Source organism: Pleuronectes platessa, chromosome 10, assembly GCF_947347685.1.
Source record: "Pleuronectes platessa chromosome 10, fPlePla1.1, whole genome shotgun sequence".
In the NCBI taxonomy this organism is placed as follows: Eukaryota; Metazoa; Chordata; class Actinopteri; order Pleuronectiformes; family Pleuronectidae; genus Pleuronectes; species Pleuronectes platessa.
The window spans coordinates 15,205,715-15,224,344 of NC_070635.1; the positions used below are offsets into that span (position 1 = coordinate 15,205,715).

An 18,630-nucleotide genomic window follows, 5' to 3' on the forward strand; every position below is an offset into this window, starting at 1 on the left:
TGTCTTTGTCTTTCACATATGAAGAATGTTCAGGATAACAGGAAAATGTCTGGGGCGTCCGGAAATTAAATTTTACATCACATCGCCACTTACAAACGGTCCTTGTCACCAAAGGTTCTTGAATCTTGTCGTCTTTCCAAGTTGATATCCTCTTTGGCGTCTACATGTATGGCACCTTCTTTTAATCCTGAGATATTTCTATTCTTTTAGTTTTTTCATCCACACGCCCACTCACATGCTGGGAATTTTGCAGACATTTTTCGTCCTGTGTTCTCACATGGACTCACTCCGACATGTTCCAGACATTAACATAGGGATCTGGCAGAAAATTTGTGGACGATGTTAGGAGGGCAGCTTTCGGTAGCCCAAGGTTTACAGGTTGTACTCTGCCTCATGGCCGATGTCAGCTGGGATTGGTTATAGATAATAAATGGATGGAATTTTCACCATTTGAAGTCATGCTCTTCTTCATCTTGTCATTCTCAGGGATGTTGTGTTTTCCTTTGGTTGATCCTTGGCTCTGTAGTTGTCCAATTAATAGGACGCAAGAGTGGAATTTTGAAACAACTATCTGTTTGGTTCCAATCATTGCGATGAGAGAGCAGACAAATGCCGGCATTGCATTTCAAAGCTGCCACGGATTGAGAGAAGCTTTGAGCTGGAGCTGTGTAGGTGGACACTTGTGGCTCAGAGGGTCAACATTCTCAAAACCTGTCTCCAGACGACTGTGTCTTTCTCGTCGGCACCTTGAGGAGCCTGAAGCTGCTTTGTCTCCAGTTGGCGCTGATTTGCTCCACATGATTGTTGATGGATCGTCATAAAATCAGCCTCCACTCACTCATTCCTAAGTCTTATATCGCACCCCATTACTTTCACTGATACTCTGCAATGTTCTGAAAGTCTCCTTGATAATTGGTTAGTGAAGAGTAGCACTGCTCATCACATTTTGTGTGGACATTAGTATAAGTGGTGCTGAAGCTTTAAGCAGTGAAAAGAAAAAGTGCCTCTTTGAACTTTGAGATTTGAGCTCACTAGTAATTCACTCCATCATCGCAGCTCCCTCGAACAGCATCCATTTGAGTTCTGTTTCACTTTAATAACATATTTACACAGAATAAACAGGACGGCAGCCTAAATGTCTTAATGAGGCGCTTGTGTCTCTCTGCTTTGTTATTTACGCGGCCTTTCTCGCTCTCAGTGTGCGTCTGCTCCTCCTGAGCAGTCACAGCAGTCTGCTGCGCTGAGCTCTCTCAGCCGAATACCATCCAGCACTCGGCTCCACAAATGAAGCCCATGCAGTTACCAAGGATACGGATTCGTTTGAAACATCAGACCCGTTAGAGTCCGCACAGTGATCTCCCCTCCTGTCCTCGACTCCTCGTCGCTCGGCCTCTCCACTGCTCCGCTCACGCCTTCCTCTCCTGATCCTTTGATCACGTTTCTCTGTCAGCGGGCAGAAAAAAAAAGAGAAGAAGCTCAGACGAGACGCTAAAGGGAAAACGAGACGAGTGAAAGAGACGTTGTCTTGAGTCGACAATAGTTCCTGTCAAGCAGAGTCAGAGGCACATAGCACACAATACAAAATAGGAAAAAAATGTAAGAACACGCTCATACAAAATATGAAAATGTAAACAGTATAATAAAATGCATCACACCCAATGTGTGTAGAGAGCAATATATAAAGTGCTGCTGATTTGGGCAATTTTGGGAAAAAAACTGCCTATTATGTAACTTGCATCAGTTATTATATAATATTATATAATGGCGGCCTTGACATGATATTTGCAGGCAGTTTGCAAGCATGAACCACAATGTGTAATGGAGTTGAGGTCTCAGCTGGGACTCACACACATTAGCATACACAGGTTCGTGTGTGTTGAGGAGCCCAGCAGTACTTTGTGGAATAAATTACCCTTTTGCAACGAATATTTCTGATTCCACTGGCACTGTTTGTGTAAACGCTCCTGTCACATGTCAGATGGAGTAAGAAAAGGCCAAACTCTCAACATGCGAGGCGTTCTTGTTTATAGTCTAAAACCGGCCAAACATGGGGTTTCTGAATTTGGGGTTTTGTGTGAGGATAAAATCCTTTTTGGTAAAGAAAATGAATAAGTAAAGAAACAAAAAGTGTTTGAATCTCTGAACTATTTCTCAGAAGTCAAGGTAACATCTTTTACTTATTTTCTCAATAAAATTAAACTTATAATTAGTGCCCCATGGTTGTATGCCTCTGCAGTTTCAGTCTACATGTTTTTCTTTTTCATACGAGGTCATCACCCCTCAAATCTAATCATGTCATCTTTGAGTCCAAGTAACAACTGATTTAGATTTGAAGAAATTCCTTACAGGCAGATTTGAGATTCAAGACGCTAAAAACCTGTTTTGTGAGGCCATTGGGACCTGGACCCTCGAGCACCAAAATCAAATCAGTTCATCCGTGAGTCCAACTGAGCATTTGTATGAAATTAAAAGACATCCCCTCAAGGCAATTTTGAGATATCACGTTCATAAGAATGGGACGGATGGATAACCTGAAAAAAACACAGCATGGTTGGAATGTGCAGGTTAAACCAACTTGAAATGTGTCCGCCTTCAAAATCACTGCAGATGAATTTATTGTTGAATAACTGATGATTTCCTCACCAACACAGAATTTTTAACTTCATCCACAGGTAATGAATCCAATGGGCTGGGATGCGTTTGGACTTCCAGCTGAGAATGCTGCCATCGAGAGAGGTCTTGACCCAGAAGAGTGGACTAAAAGGTGAATGAAATCTCTATTCTGTTCTCATGAGCCCTCGTCGTTCATATACATCCCCTAATCCTGCTGTTGTGTCTCCTCTCCTCAGTAACATCCAGTCCATGCGGGAGCAGCTGGACAGCCTTGGCCTTTGCTTCAGCTGGGACCGGGTGAGTAGATCTGAGAGACGAGCCTCAAGCAGAGATTTTTGGATGACACCTCACACTGCTGCTGACCAGACCCTGGCTTTTTCTGTCCTGACAGGAAGTGACCACGTGTCTTCCAGAGTACTACAGGTGGACGCAGTATCTGTTTGTTAAGCTCTTCGAGGCAGGACTGGCGTATCAGAAAGAGGTAGGGAAAAAAGTGTCTCATCCTGAATTTCTCTTGAAAGGAGTAATATGGTGGTTTAGGTCCCTGACAGCTGCAGAGAGGATTGAGGCAGCTCACTATTGGGAGAAAATGAATATATTGAAAAGAAGAGAGCTTGATAGAAGCCTTTTGATTATGTTTGATGAAATGGGATCACATTGAAATATGACTGTGGTCTGTTTAGTAAATCCAAATATGTTTGTGTGCTTGTTTTCATTGTGTGTGTGTTTGTGTGATCCAGGCCGTGGTGAACTGGGACCCTGTGGATCAGACAGTGCTGGCTGATGAGCAGGTGGATGAAAATGGTCTCTCTTGGAGGTCTGGCGCGCTGGTGGAGCAGAAGCTGCTCACGCAATGGTTCATCAAGACCACAAACTACGCCAAGGTATGGCTCTTTAGTGTGCGTGTGTGTGTAGTATGTAATAAGTGGTGTCTGCATGGCTGACCAGCAGCCCCATCCAGGCCAAAGTGAGCAGGACCACTCTAGTAACAATCATGGCTGACACTTCAGTAGCAGCAGCTGCAGCCCTGCCTCTCTGGTTCCACAATCAGACCCCTGGAGAATGTCATTTGTGGCCCTGCGGCTCCCAACCAAAGAGAGAGAGAGACTGGAGGAGTCCTGGGTTATACCACCAAGCGGCCTGGGCTGCTGATGAGAAGCCTCCACCTATTCAGGTCAGAGGTGAACAGGTCCCCGCAGGGCGAAATTACCCCTCTGGATTTTTAAGATTGATCCCAAGGAAAGACGATTCATGCATTACGCATGTAGTATACTTTGTGTGTGCCAAGTGGTGCTACATAAATGGATAGTCTCAGACCCTTGACTTCAAAGGAGTTCCATCGTTTAATCTTGGCTTTTCCAAGTTGAGATATAGTACACTAGGAATTAATAGTTGATGAAGTATTGCTCACGGGACTGCTTTTCTTGGTGTTTTAGGGGCGCTATCGAGTGATTTTGTTACACCCTAGCCTGAGACCCATAAAATACCATGTTAGTTTTACCAGGTTTGACGCAAGTGCAAGTTTCATGAGTTTTTAAGCATGTTTAGCCCCTACAATGAGCATTTTAGTTTTAGGGAGAATAATTATAATTCCTTGCAAAACAATACGGTCCTCACACCAGTCAGTGCTTGGGCCCCTAAACAGTTCCTGAGGAGTGTGCAATTTATTTAAAAACTGCTTTAAAAATTGTTAATTGAGATTTTTGATATCTGAGCTATAAAATGCAAAAAAAATATTTTTTTTAATTCACTCCTGTGTCATTTTGAGAATTTTTTTAAAGAAGAAGAGAGACTAGACGTTCTCTGCAGTCAGGCGTCGACCAGTTTTAGCCACAGCGCTGAAGTCGCCCATGCTTGTCTGTGTCAGAGGTGTGAGTGGAGGTGGAAGGAATCAGCCCTCGGTGTCGATGTGTTCACGCATTTCTAATTTTCTCCTGACGAGCCGAGAAGTGGGAAGGAAGGAAGGAAGGAAGAGGAAGGCGTTAAGAAAACGAAGTGAGAAAGACAGATGGAGAGAAAAAAGGAGGACCAGAGCCAAATAACATTTAAATAAGGCTCTGTAATTGGAATGTGATTTCCTGCGTGTGCATTTCTCCCCTCGCCTTTTTTTCAACGTGATGGAGTCTGTCAGGCAACATTAACTACAGACAACATTTGTTCAGCGGTCATCAGCTGCAGTTGTCGGCTCGCTCCGCGCCGTGCTGAGAGAGTGCGCTCATGAACTGTCACCGTATTGTTTGGTCCAAATGACTGCATATTGCACTATTACTAAGATGGATGTGGAGCTGCGTGCAGGATGTTAAATTATCACGTGGCCGTCGCAGAGTTTTCAATTTCATGCATAATCACTCCTGTTGCACTCGCTGACATCTCGATGGTTCACACACACACACACGGAGAAGTCAGTGTGCCGCTCGACTGTAATACTGGTGCGAATCCCTGAACCAGCTCAGAGGAAAAAACTGTACTGGCAGCATTGTATAACAGAAGTGTACTTGATATGTCTCTCTCTCTCACACACACACACACACACCTCGGTTATTGCTATAAGCTTTTCTTAGTTGCCATGGAGACTCCTGTCCTTGCCGTACAGCTTTCTGTTACTCCTGCTTCTGTGCCAAACTATAATTTCCCGTCCAGTAAAGTGAAAGCATTTACCTCCTCCTCATTTGAAAGTCATCTCCCCTCTTCAAGTTTCTCTTTTCTTTTTTCACAGCCAGGGACGTCTTTGTTTTGCTGCGCCTCCCCTCAGACTCTCCGTCATCCTGACACACATTCACGCTTTTCTCTCTCCCACTCTGGACCAGATCCATAGCCGACACATTTCGCAGTCATGCCAGTGGTGTCAACGTTTGGTATTGATATCGCCGTGATTAGGCTGTGCCTGCTGAGCGGCGCGCTGAGGGGGATTGTTGGTAATAGATTGTGACAGCCTGAAAGGGAAATGGAGAGTTTGAACATCTCTGGCCTCGGCCCCAGCTGTGACTTCTTAGCCTCCGCCTCGTTGATATGCATAGCTTCTGTTAATCACGCTGGATAACCCTTGGTGTGTCTGTGTGTTTGCGTGCGAGTGTGCACGCGCTTCACAGATGATTGCTTCTTTATGATATCAAGGAAAACAAGGGGAAAGGAGGTCAGGATTTTGTGAGAATCCCTCTTTGTCGGCATAATGTGACCTGGTCGATTCTGCTGCTTTGCCAAAAAATTAATTGGCTGCGTTTTGAAGGAGCCCCAACTGAGCCGGAGTCAATTGCATGATCCTAGACAGCCGCACATTTATGAGGATCTGGCGGGCCCCCCTCCCCACACAAAAATATATCCTCTCTGAAAGAAAAATGTAAAGCTGGCTCTTTCCAAACTTGTACAAAGCAGAAAACTTGAGCCTTTGTCTCTTTGTCTTCCTCCTGCAGCCTCTCCTGGACGCCCTGGCAGACCTTCCCGAGTGGTACGGTGTCAAAGCCATGCAGGCAAACTGGATTGGAGACTGCACCGGCTGCTACTTCGATTTCCAACTCAAGGTGAATCTCAGCTCCTGCTCACTTTTTCCTCATTCATCATTCTTGCTTTCTTTCAATCTCTCTCTCTCTCCACTAAGTGTTTCCCTGTGGTTTCTTCTTGGCAGCCTCTGTTTTTCATCTTTTTCTCCACAAGCGCTGATTGCTAGTTTGTATTTGACATTCAATGATGCCTCTGTTTGTGTCGTTCTATTAGAAATCATGTACCAAAGCATAAAAAAAAATCTATACTTTGTTGTTCGCATTCCCTGGGCACATCCATTCACACAAGCAGATGATGTCACAAATGAGTTTCTATTGAGTTCTCAGAGCCGAGTTTGTTTCATGCAGAGTGGTCGCTGAGAGCCCACTCAGAGCCGTGTGAGCGTCCTTATTAATCAGCTCTCTCTTTCTGAAGTCAGTTCCTTCATTTAAAAACTTCATGTTTCTAGAGAAAAGAGTGTGAGTGTGAACGAGAGTCACGGTGCACTAATAAACACAAGAGGTCATTAAGTTAAGTGCATGGCTGCTTGTCTTATTTAACATTATCTTACAAGAAGTCCAACTTTGGTGGTAATGATATGTATTAGTGTGTCTTTTAGAAAATAATTAGCCCAAAACCACCCATGTGTGAGTGTGTCACATTGAAATAATTACAGGTTTCATTGTAGGCGTATAATGTCTCAAAGAGCTGCGCACAGCACAGTCTCACCGTGGCCTCTTCATTTCAGTTTTCTCTTCACCAGTGATGCTGCTTCTGCTGGAGGCGTGGTCTAATGTTACCTGTGCAGTACTGATAACTTTTAAAAACATGTGAACATGTAACACAATGCTTTGTACAAATGTATTGGCGATACAGATATTTGGTTATATGTGTAATGGAGAAGAATCAGAAGTACTTGAAGATAAATCTACAGATGCATGAAAAATGTACTAAAGTACAGTAACTAAGTAAAAGTAATTTGTTACATCCCACCACTGTTCAAACAAAGTGTTGTTTTGAGCTTAATGACAACGTCAACACGCTAATAGGCCCACAATGACAACAATCCTGTTTAGCAGCTACAATGTTTTACCACATTCATAAAGATAAACTAAATGTTTTTAGGGTTTGTGACAGATGAAAAGTTAAAGTCAACCTCATGGTGGCGCTACAGGAAAAGTCAGATGATTGGCAGTAAACATCATGAGGATGATGATAATGTGGCAAAAAACAAGTGTTCAGTAGGGAAAAGAAAACAACCCTTTTAATTAGAAAAATCGTGAATCAGGCAAATAGTTGAGGTGTATGCTTTTTTAGCTATTAATCAATCATGAAAACACGACTGTGTCCAACTACAAATTGATGATGGAATTGTTTCTCTTCTGAAATTCTGTAATCTGTTAAAAAACTAAAAGATACCTCTGTACATAATACTGTGCTACAGTATCTCAAAATGACTTCTAACTGATCCTTTTGATATATTTAATGTTCAAGGTAAATATGTTAAAATAAAGCACAATGGTAACACCCCTCATTAACTCCAGTGCAGCTGTTTATACATGGATACCCACTTGTTTTTTTCCCTCTCCTCTCTCAGGTGGACGGGGAGGAGACGGGGGAGACCCTGTCAGCCTACAGCTCCTCCCCGGAGACGGTGTTCGGGGCGGCCTACCTGGCCATTCTGCCCTCCCACAGGCTTTTACACGGCAGCAGCTCGGTGCGCTCAGCACTGGAAAAAGGCTTTCAGCCGGGCAGAGGTGAGCGTCTCTCTACACCGACCTCAGTTTAAATCGTCTGTCAAGGTGTATGATTTCCTGCTTTTTGAGTCGGAGCAAACACAGAAAAAGACACACATTTAGATGTGAACTCATCGGCAGCAGAATTAATGAGTTTTTCAGGGGTGAAGAGGCTCTCCGCCTGCACGCTGTCATAACTTGAAAAGGTTATTTGCAAAAGATATGATTCCCTGCATATTATGTGTGTTCTTTATTGAGCAGCGGCTAATTAACTAAAGTTTTACATGTAGTGAAGAAGCAATCCTCATATGGAGAGGGAAATACATGTTTTTATTTGTATATCAGTAAATATATCCCAACACACAGTATGTTATGTAGTAAAAATACCTTTGTGACTGTGTACATCTCCTCGTTCAACCATGATACTGTCAGGGTATGGCTGTGGTCCTCGTAGTTTACTGAGTGGAAGTTAATTGGGATTCCCTGGAGGTTCTTTTCTGTGTCAGTGGTTAATGATTGTTGATAATTAGCAACCGGGGAATCGGCGCCCCCTCTCTCACTTCTCTTGCCCTCTGCTCTCCAGACACCCTGACAGCGGTCACCGCTCGCAACCTGTTCACCGGCCACGAGGTTCCCCTGATCATCTCGCACAAAGAGGCGTTTGATGGCTATTTAGACACTGTGATTGGTGAGTTGGAGGTGGTGCATGTATGTGTGTGTACCATAGTTGTGTAAGTGTGGGCAGCACAATCCCGCACAACTTGGAGCATAGAAATAACATATGAACTAATACTATCAATACAGTCTTATAAAATATGTGTCCAAGTGAAAATGTGTGCAGAAGATCTAAACCTGAAATTTCGCAGTGCAACTTTCTCTACATTTTGAAATGTTGTTATGCGTTGTGTGTCAGCACCTCACAGGATTATTAGGGTCTCCTACCGTCTCATGGGATCTGTCATTTGGGTGTTTTTGGGTGTCCATGTTTGTGGTTTTCTGCACTGTGTCAGGTGTCCCAGACTGTAGCGAGGAGGATCTCTCTGTGGTCACAGCGCTGAACCTTCAGTGGACGACGGTGCTGAAAAGTGACCAAGACGGGAATCAAACGTTGATTAACTCTGATGAGGTCAGCGCCGTTATTGTTCACGCTGACCACCCCATCGACAATCCACAAAGCACTCATCATTAAAGTCCTATTCTTCCTGTAGTTCTCTGGCCTCAGCAGAGCGGAAGCCTTCGACTCCATTACCCAGAAGGCCAGAGAGCAGAAGGTCGGCGGCCACCTCACCAGCTCCAAGCTCAGGGACTGGCTGATATCAAGGCAGCGGTACTGGGGCACACCCATCCCCGTGGTGCATTGTGGGACTTGCGGCCCAGTTGCGGTCCCTGAGGAGGAGTTACCAGTGACTTTACCGAAGCTACCGTCGCTCACAGGAAAGGGGGCGTCGCCTCTGGAGGCTTCACATGACTGGGTGAACTGTAAATGTCCAAGGTGAGAAGACTGACTGAAGCATTATTCAGTTGTTATGATTTTTCCAAACAGTACATCCAAGCTCATTTGTTTTTTTCATCATCCAGTTCTCCTTCATGTTAGCATCAATACATAACCCCCTAAAGTAAAACCATTTTTGGATACACACATTATATTTTTAGATGTGTCGATTGGGTTTAGGTTAATAAGAGACTCTTAATTGTCTGTACTCTTCCTCTCGCCCCAATGTCACCTGGGATTGGCTCCAGCTCCAGCTCCCCCGTGACCCTCAAAAGGATAATTGGTGTATATATAATTATGGATTGATGTATGGATGGATTTTTACTTTTCCATTATCATATATCTTTCATTGGCACTCTTGTTTTCAGTGACTTCTGAAGATATATCAAAGGACAAGCCTTCATCATCTACTGTACAGTAAAGAGTAACCGTAGGAACTAACTCTATAATGACAACTGTAGGTTAGAGTCCAACCCATATGTTTTTTTGGGGGCTGATATTAAGGGGCTGAACATTTTTGATATCGATATATCAGCCAATACATATGTTGTTATCAAACCCTTGTCACAAAGAAATGCAGAAATGGGCTGTGTGCAAGCTAATTTATAGAACTTGAATTAAGAAAACATTTTAAATGTCAAATTGAAACATAGAAGCTCATATTGGCTGCAAAGTCGAGTATCGGCAAACATAAACCCATGTGGTAAGTGGACTGTTATCATAGAGCGTTTTTCTTATCGAACACTCAAAGCGCTTTACACTTCAAGTCTCTCCCAGTCACACACATTCATGCAGCACTTCTATGCTCAGCGCTCTTTCTGAGTCGGTTTCCTCAGCCGACAGCTGCAATTAGGTAAATTATCTTGGCCAAGAAAGGAATTCCAACCGGAGGAGCGTCTGTGATAGGCTCATGTCGGCCAATATCGTCACTAAACAAATAAATTAGCCGTGCTCTTCTGTATATTTTCTTGGAAAGCTGGTGCAGTTTTCCTTTTATTGAGATTCTTGCAGCTCATGGTATAGCACACAGCCAGAAGCTACTCAAAACAGTAACTGTCTTTCACACTATATGTGCAGTTAAAGGTAAACTACTGCATGCTAAACTTTTACAGTCCTTACTTATGAAAGTCTGTGTTTATATAATATTTCATGTTGTGCAGCAGCTAGTTCTGCTTGTCAGCTGCAGCTCATTAGCCGAGGAATGCAAATATGTGTGTTTCTCTTCCAGTTGGAGGTCGACTTGGCTCAAAGTCATTTTTAAACTCAGAGATAATGATACATGAGATTTAGCTTGTGAAGCTGCAAACAGCCACAAGGTAATAAACAACAACATTAAAGTAAACACTTTACTTTTTGTTGTGCATTTCCCATCACCTTCTAAGGCTGGTGATATAATATAATAAAACACGTGATTATTATTTAAACACAGTTACTACAAGTCAGCATTAAGTGTTTCTTAATCCACTAGTTAGACAATCTACAAGGGTGGGATTTAAATAAGATTTAAATTTTGGATTTCTTTTTTCATTCCTCAAGCAATGCTCAAATTAAACTAACTTGATGGTAGGGTTGGTCATTTGTTTCTGAAATACTTTTTTATCTTATCTGTTTAAATTGTTCCACGTCTCGATAATCATCATAAAATAATTGTCTGTGTTTTGGGAGCAGAGTGAGAAGGCCGATGGGAGGGGTCGGGAGGTATCGGTTGCATTTCTTTCAAAGTGTAGCTTGCTCCAGTATTACCCACCCCATCTTTAAGTTAGAAGGTAAAATACAAATTTTGTCCGATTTGAGACGTTCCTAAGTTCTAATATTGGGAACTACTAACTAAACATAATACTTTGATATAGTTTGGAAATAGGGACTTCTGTGTTGTTCCAATTGAGTCTTTTCATTTCGCCAGTTTTGAAAACTCTCGTTCAAATGAGTATTGGAACCCCTTAATAATACCTCTCTCTCCTGTTGATGAAGCCTTCGTTCAGCTGTGGATCAGAGACCCCAATTTGCACAGTAAACAAACCACCATGCTGTAGTGCCCTTGAGCCAATCACCACCTTCTGAAGCACTGCAACATCACACACCATCAGCCCCACTCAATGGGGCTGATGAGATGCTGGGGCTCATGCAGAAAGGGGAGGAGGAAGTGCTATTCCTTTTTTGGCCCAACACGACATCATCGGTCGGGGAAAACGATCTGGTCGATTATGGTGTTTTGTCAGAGTTAGAATTGAATTAGGTCAAACCCTCTCCAGTGACAGCCTCTCTCTCTCCTCGGCACTTCCTGTATTTCCTCAGGAGAGCGGCGCTGACATGAACGAGGCGGCCGTCAGGCAGGAGGAGAGGACTGGCGGCTTTACAGGAACACAGAGCTCTGAGAGCAGAGCGGCCCTGTGAATTGTGTGATTAATACTCTTGTTCAGAGGGGGGTTGTGTAATGAGTGGCATCTGTGACGGGAGCAGCATGAGATGATGATGATGCAGGTTGCGTAAGCCTACTATGCCTCGAATGACACACACACACATGCACACGCCCACACACGCATGTTTACCTACCGTGCACAGGTGCAATCACAAACCTCTTTCACCGAGGAGTCATTTCTCTGAATGCTTGTGAAAATGTCTGTGAACGCAAAACCCAGCTGGGTCTCCGGAGTCCCCCCGCTGACATGGGAATCCCTCTCTGAATAAGACTAATCACCGTCACGGCACCACATTGATTAAAAACAACGGCCGGCTCCGTCGCAGATGGCACAAGTCATCAGATTGTGTTCGGCGTTCGCTCACTTCGCACAAAGCTGCAATGATTCCTCCCATCAGCCGTGATTGATGGCTATAATCAGAAATATGCTGTTATCTCCCCTCTTCCTATCTCCCCTCTGTTGTTAAATGTCTGTGGAAATTTGCTCTCCTCATTCGTCGACCATGTCCAATTAATGTTTGAGTGGAGCACAGACGAGTGGCGTGATGAGAGATGGAGTCTTATCTGTCCTTGAGGAAGTCACTTCCCGTGTGCTCGCCTCGTCTCTGACCCTCCTCACCACTGTAGATTGCCCTGCCAACTGAACCCTGCCTCGGCTTAGCCCCGGCGAGGAAGGTGTGTGTGCAAGATTGTGTGTTGTTCCCCAAACTCGCAAGTGAGACCACCTGGTTAGCCCAGCACACGCACACATTCGCAGGCGGACACACACTCAGCAGATGGAGGGGCTGTTTTCCATGAGAGCTTTTGTGGAGTGGGCAGCTGCTTTTCCTGCCTCATCTGTTTGACGGCCTTTCGGCTCCTTCTGGCTCGTCCTGCAAACACACCTGGGTTTGCTTCAGATTGAGTTACTCTGGTTGTTAGCAGCTCTTTCCTTGGTTTTAGAGAAGGCTCCTCTCCACAGACCTGTTTATGTCGTCTAATGTGATCATCAGTCGTCGGACTGTAGGCGCCGGTTCCAGCTCTGTGTCAAACTGCCACAATCTGGCCCCTGATCATCTAGACCGGCCTGAGAGACGACATCTTACCAGCACAAGCATAATTAGTTTTTACTGATTCTCTCTTCTATATTTTGTTCTATTTTTGCATCCTAATGTGGTGGAAGGGGCTCCGTCGACTGCTGGGTTTTCATCATATGAAATAACACCTGGCTTCCAAATATTAACCTTGCTACACCTTATCCTTGTTGCTAGGCAATCCTCAGCTCTTACCTCATCATCACAGCCTTAATATAGACTCGTATATTGGTGGTCGAAGGGATTTGCCTCTTTATCTGTGTGTGTCTTTATAAGAGAGTGAGCTTAGAAAAAAGTGACTGTGTTGAAAATGTTGGAGAGAAAATAGAGACGTCCCATAAGGTCCAGGAAACGAACCTGCTCCGTCGCACACAGCTCCGAGCTGCGTCTCTGTTTATCTTTCTGGGACGCCGATTTTAACTCTGTCGAGACTCATTATAAAGTAAACGAGAGACGCTTTCAGAGAGGCGCTTTCATCGTTCCGCTAAGTGCTGTAAATCGGAGACAAATAAACACTTCACAAAAGCTCTCTCTCTCCTCCTGTGTCTTTGCGGACGTCCTCTCGGCGTCCTGTGAAAGTGATGTCGACAGATTCGCGTCACGTACCACGAGTGCTGTTTGTCTTGGACAGGAAAGGGGGCGCGAGGTGGCCTTTCCAGCACAAACACATGATCATGTGTTCGGCCTGCCAGTTCGCTCCCTGTTAGCACAGCCTGTTAGTCGGGGCACAGGAACAGAGCTCCGGTGCCAAGCTGGCTCCAGGCCTGCTTCTCTACAGGGGACGTGACCCACACAGCCAGATGGAGCCAGCTTTACGTCCTCACACAAACACGCATAGCTCACATAATGTGCCATTTCTCAAAGCGTACAAACAGTTATCATTCATTTGATTGTTTTCTAATTTCACAGCCTAATATTGATTTGTGTTCCACCGCCGCCGCCAACTCCCCTTGTCCGTCTCTCTCTCTGTCTCCTGTCAGATGTAAGGGCCAGGCGAGGAGGGAGACCGACACCATGGACACGTTTGTGGACTCAGCCTGGTACTACTTCAGATACACAGACCCTCATAACACAGATAGGTAAGAACTTTGATGTTTTTGCACTTTTTGCATCTTATTTCTCACACAGACAGATTTTAACACAGTTTGCACAGATCACATGTTCACTGTTTCTTTAAATAAAAAAGGAATTGAAAAGTTGAGATGGTTGTGCAAGAGTGGAAACCGACCCACCCATTACAAACATGCATACAGTGCATTCAGACCCCTCCTTCACAGGTATTCTTATGTCTTATGCAAAATGTTCTTCAATGATTGTTTTTTGTTCATCAGTCGACCCTCAATATCCGAAGTACCAAAAGCAAAATAGACTTATTAAAAATAAATCTCACATTGACATAAGTAGTGTGACCTTTTATTCAGTATTTAGTTGAAGCACCTTTTGGCAGCGAGTTCAGCCTGGGTATGACGCAACCAGCTTTGCACACCTGGATTTGAGGATTTTCTGCAGAGCCTCTCAGGCTCTGTCAGGTCAGATAAGGACTTTATGTTGGTGGACAGACATTTTCAGGTCTCTCCAGAGATGTTCGCCCGGCTTTGCCTTTAAAGGACATCTAGAGTTCTCCCTAAGCTGCCCCTGGTTTGTTTTGGCTGTGAGCTAAAAGTCATTGTTATTTTTGAGGGTGAACCTTTGGCCCAGTCTGAGGTCTTAAGCGATCTGGATCAGGATGTACTCTGTACTTTGCTCTATTCAGCTTTTCCTCCACCCTGATCAATGTCCCCGTCCCTGCTGTTCTCCTACAGCACGACATTGGCCTGAGAAATGGGGCCAAACTGTTCAATCCTGGTTTTGTCAGACCAGTTGTTCCCCCGTTTAAGAGTTCATCAGTGGATCCATTTCTCTTTCACTGAGGAGGGACTATTCTGCCATAAATCCCAGATCTGGAGTTCGGCAGTGATGGTGGTCGTTCTGCAAGTTTCTCCCATATTCACACAGGATCTCTGGAGCTCATCAGGATTTTTGACACCTCCTTCTTCTCGAGGTGGTGACAGCTCTAGGATCTAGGATCAGTCCTGGTTGCTCCAAACTTCCACTAAGTCTGTCAGTGCAGCAGGAAACATTTGCAGCCTTCCCTATATATACCTCTTTTAAAATTCTGTACGTAAGGTATGCAGCCAGTTGACCTTTGACCTAATGACTTGGTTTTTGCTTTGATACGCATGTCAGTTGTCTCTTTCCAAGTCATGTCCTATACATTGAATTTACCACAAGACGTGAGTCAAAGTGTAGAAACATCTCGAAGATGATAAATCTCAAGTCGCAAAGCAAATAGTCATATTTCAGATTTTGTAAAAAAACTGGTCTTATTGAGTTTTTGCTTTGACATCATTGGCTGTTGAGTATCGATTGATATGGTAAAACATAATTTAAAATATTTTAGCATAAGTCTGCAACATAACACCATGTGAAAAAGTGAATGGGTCTGAATAGTTTATGAATGCACTGTAAGCAGCCTATGCACGCGCACACACACACACATGTCTGAAAGTTGCATTCCTTGCCAACCGAGATTATGGAGCCGTGGCTTTCACCTGCTGGGATGGTGGCGACACCCTGAGCTTAACAAAGGAGATTAATTTCCCAGTGCCCTGACCTCGCTGTAAAGCAGCTTTACAAGCGGGGGAGGGGGGCTGCTCTGCCCATCACTTTTCTTAGCGGGACAGATTATGGCACAACAGAAAAAGCAATTACACTATTTGTGCATTTCGGTTGGCCTGCTGAGACGTGTGTGCACGGGGAAAGATGAAAATAGGAAGCAAGAGGGGCTGCGAGTGGCGAGCGAGAGGAAGGAAATGGGAACTAGGTGTAATTTGGAAGTGTGTGTGTGTGTGTGTGTGTGTGTGTGATGTCGACAAATAGGCCAAATTATTTTCAGCCTTGTGAGTTCATAACTCTTTTTCCCGGGTTCAATTATCCGGAGAAAGCATCAGGCAGGGAGGGGAGGGCGAGAGGCGGAGAGGTGTGGAGCAGAGTAATGGTAAGAAAGGTGAGACGCAGAGATAACAGTCTGTCCCAGAAAGCATCATTACTGCAGGTGGCATCCCTGCCTCTGCTGGACGCCACGCCACTCAGGAGAAACACATCGCTGCCTCCATGTTGCAATCTGTGCCTAACTGTAAACACGAGAAGCTGAGTCAGGCTTGTTTGAGCTGAACTTGAAACACACACTCACAGCCACACACACACAAGCACACACAAACACACACACACACACATACTCACACACACATGCTCACAGTTTTTCAATGTGTGTTTTTATTCTGAGTGTAAAGCCAGTGACATGGGGGGGTGGTCCTGTGAGCTTCATCCCTGGATGTATCAGATTCAGTCTGCCCCCTAGAGGACATCTTTGTGCATATCTAACAAACACTTGACAACTACTGATGGTTTTGTTATAACATTTATTTAACGTCTTATTTAAAAAATATATATATTACAGGAACTGTAGCTGGAAGCATAACAAATATTTTTAAATATTTTTTTCTATTCCATCCTTCTTTTTTTATATATTTCTTTTGTTCTGATTTCCTTTCGTCCTTCTTCCTTCTTTTCTTTCCCTCTTTCTTTCCTTGTTTCTTCCCCTACTTCCTCCCTTTCCTTCTTCCATTCTGTTTTTCTTTGATCCTTATTTTCTTTCGTCCCTCCTTCCTTCCTAACCACAAGTTCTGCGGTCCGATCCCAGTCTTCCCCATTCCGTATGCTGAAGGGTCCTTGGCCAAGATAATAATCTCCAAATTGCTCCTGATGGCTGGGCTGTTCTCACAGATTAAGTCCCGCACATAGATGCATTGTGTGAATGTTTGTGTGAATGGCAATAAACTGCACTGTAAAGTGCTTTGAGTTGTCATCAAGACTAGAAAAGCACCATATAAATACTTCATTTCCTTCCTTCCTTCCTTCGGTCCTTCCACACACCCCTTCCCTTCTTCCTTCACACTTTTAATCTCACTCGTAATTGCTCTCGGTAACAGCTGAGCGTGACTCTGCTTTTCCTCTCCAGGCCCTTTGACCGTCAGCTGGCAGATCACTGGCTGCCTGTGGACGTGTACATCGGAGGGAAGGAGCACGCTGTCATGCACCTGTACTACGCTCGCTTCCTCTGTCACTTCTGCCAGGACCAGAGCCTTGTGGCCCACAGGTGGAGTACGCTGTTGTGCATCTGCTCTCGCTGTGCACGGATGTTTCGTGTTTGTGTGATGAATCCTATACCATTTGTTTAATTTAATGAAGGTTGCCTTGTAAGAACTGGCAAGGGACAAGAGATGGAAATCAGCCTATGCAGCTAACTCCGGCTCATTTACAGTATTTGTCTGTTGATTAATGTGCACTGTCCGTACCAATTAGTTAAACGGGTTTGTCTTTCAGGGAGCCTTTCCGGAAGCTGCTGGTCCAGGGTCTGATTAAGGGCCAGACTTTCAAACAGGCGGAAAGTGGCCAGTACCTAAAGAGAGAGGAAATAGACTTCACAGGTAAGCACTACCTGAGTCGGCCAGCTGTGACACATCTGTAGCAGCTGGGAGCAGAGAGGGCTTCCTTCCACGAGGGCTCTGCCAGATAATAACAAATCATTCGCTCAGAAAATTCAAGAGTTCAAATTATAAGCAAGTCTTGACAACATTTTCATGTAATGGCAGCAGTACTCACTTCATGCTTTTGTGCTGCTGATCGCAACCGCTCTCCGTTCTCTGCTTTGTGGCTTCTCCTGAATGAATGACACATTAACCAGCCACTCTTGACAAAAGTCAAATCACAAGAAACCCTTTGAAGAATTCGTTTAAAAGGTACTTCATGGATTTGCTGCTTCTTTCTGTTGCTTGGTAACGAGATAAACACAAGATATTGCTGGCGCACAGAGTCAAAGGGAAGCCTCTTGATCCCACAATTTCAGGCTCCCATTGATTAGGCCTTTACTTTTTTTCTCTTTCTTCTGTGTTTTGTTATATTTGATCAAACAAAAGCTCATTTGCAGGATTGTTACGACAGATATGAATTAAAACAGGGTTACAATTGAATTTAGTGACCAAACACAGTGTAATTAAAACAAAAAGCCTGAAAGAGTCCATTTTGTCCCAACTTTGTCCATTGCTATCTCTGCCTCTAGACAAGGAGCCTGTGGCGTTGGATGGTGGTTGTGTTGAGGTGACGTGGGAGAAGATGAGCAAGTCTAAAAACAACGGCCTGGACCCTCAAGAGGTGGTGCAGCAGTACGGCGTGGACACGGTTCGACTCTACATTCTGTACGCTGCGCCGCCTGAGCAGGACATCCTCTGGAATGTCAAGAGTGAGGGAAATGATTCTGACAGCTGTGATCATCACGGTTTACAAAATTCTGATTGACGGACGTCTTACTTCGTATGTGCCAGAAATCGCCTCTTCAATATTTCTATCTCTTGTTCGCCACCTCAGCGGACGCCCTTCCCGGGGTCCTGAGATGGCAGTCCCGACTCTGGCAGCTGGTGACCAAGCTGAGAGTGGCTCGGCAGCTCGAAGGTGTCCCCAACCCCTCCCTGCTGAAGAAGAAGGAGCTGGAAGAGGCCAAGAAGATCTGGGAGAACAAGAACTACGCTATTGAAGAGGTAATTTACCCTATAGCCTCAGACTGGTTTCCATCTTGAATTAATGGCTGAAAATGACCATGTGCGACATTGTAAAAGACCCTGGCCAGTAGGGGTCACTAATAATCCACACTTCAATATCTTACCCTTTCACAGCAATTTTAGCAAACTGAATCATTTTTAACATAAATTACAAAGTTCAGGA

At 44.4% G+C, this 18,630-nt stretch overlaps 1 protein-coding gene across 2 annotated transcripts in view; it reads left to right on the forward strand.

Moving 5' to 3' along the window:
• The window catches only part of lars2 (leucyl-tRNA synthetase 2, mitochondrial), a 34,062-nt gene that overhangs the window by 8,598 nt on the left and 6,834 nt on the right, over positions 1-18,630 (forward strand). For both annotated transcript variants that reach the window (XM_053431661.1, XM_053431662.1), the window contains 14 exons: positions 2,673-2,764; positions 2,850-2,910; positions 3,005-3,094; positions 3,354-3,497; positions 6,024-6,131; positions 7,688-7,847; positions 8,410-8,514; positions 8,837-8,952; positions 9,035-9,318; positions 13,791-13,889; positions 16,871-17,008; positions 17,236-17,339; positions 17,972-18,151; positions 18,277-18,446. In XM_053431661.1, the coding sequence (XP_053287636.1) occupies positions 2,673-2,764; positions 2,850-2,910; positions 3,005-3,094; positions 3,354-3,497; positions 6,024-6,131; positions 7,688-7,847; positions 8,410-8,514; positions 8,837-8,952; positions 9,035-9,318; positions 13,791-13,889; positions 16,871-17,008; positions 17,236-17,339; positions 17,972-18,151; positions 18,277-18,446 (1,851 nt within the window). The remainder of the gene's footprint in view (positions 1-2,672; positions 2,765-2,849; positions 2,911-3,004; positions 3,095-3,353; positions 3,498-6,023; positions 6,132-7,687; positions 7,848-8,409; positions 8,515-8,836; positions 8,953-9,034; positions 9,319-13,790; positions 13,890-16,870; positions 17,009-17,235; positions 17,340-17,971; positions 18,152-18,276; positions 18,447-18,630) is intronic.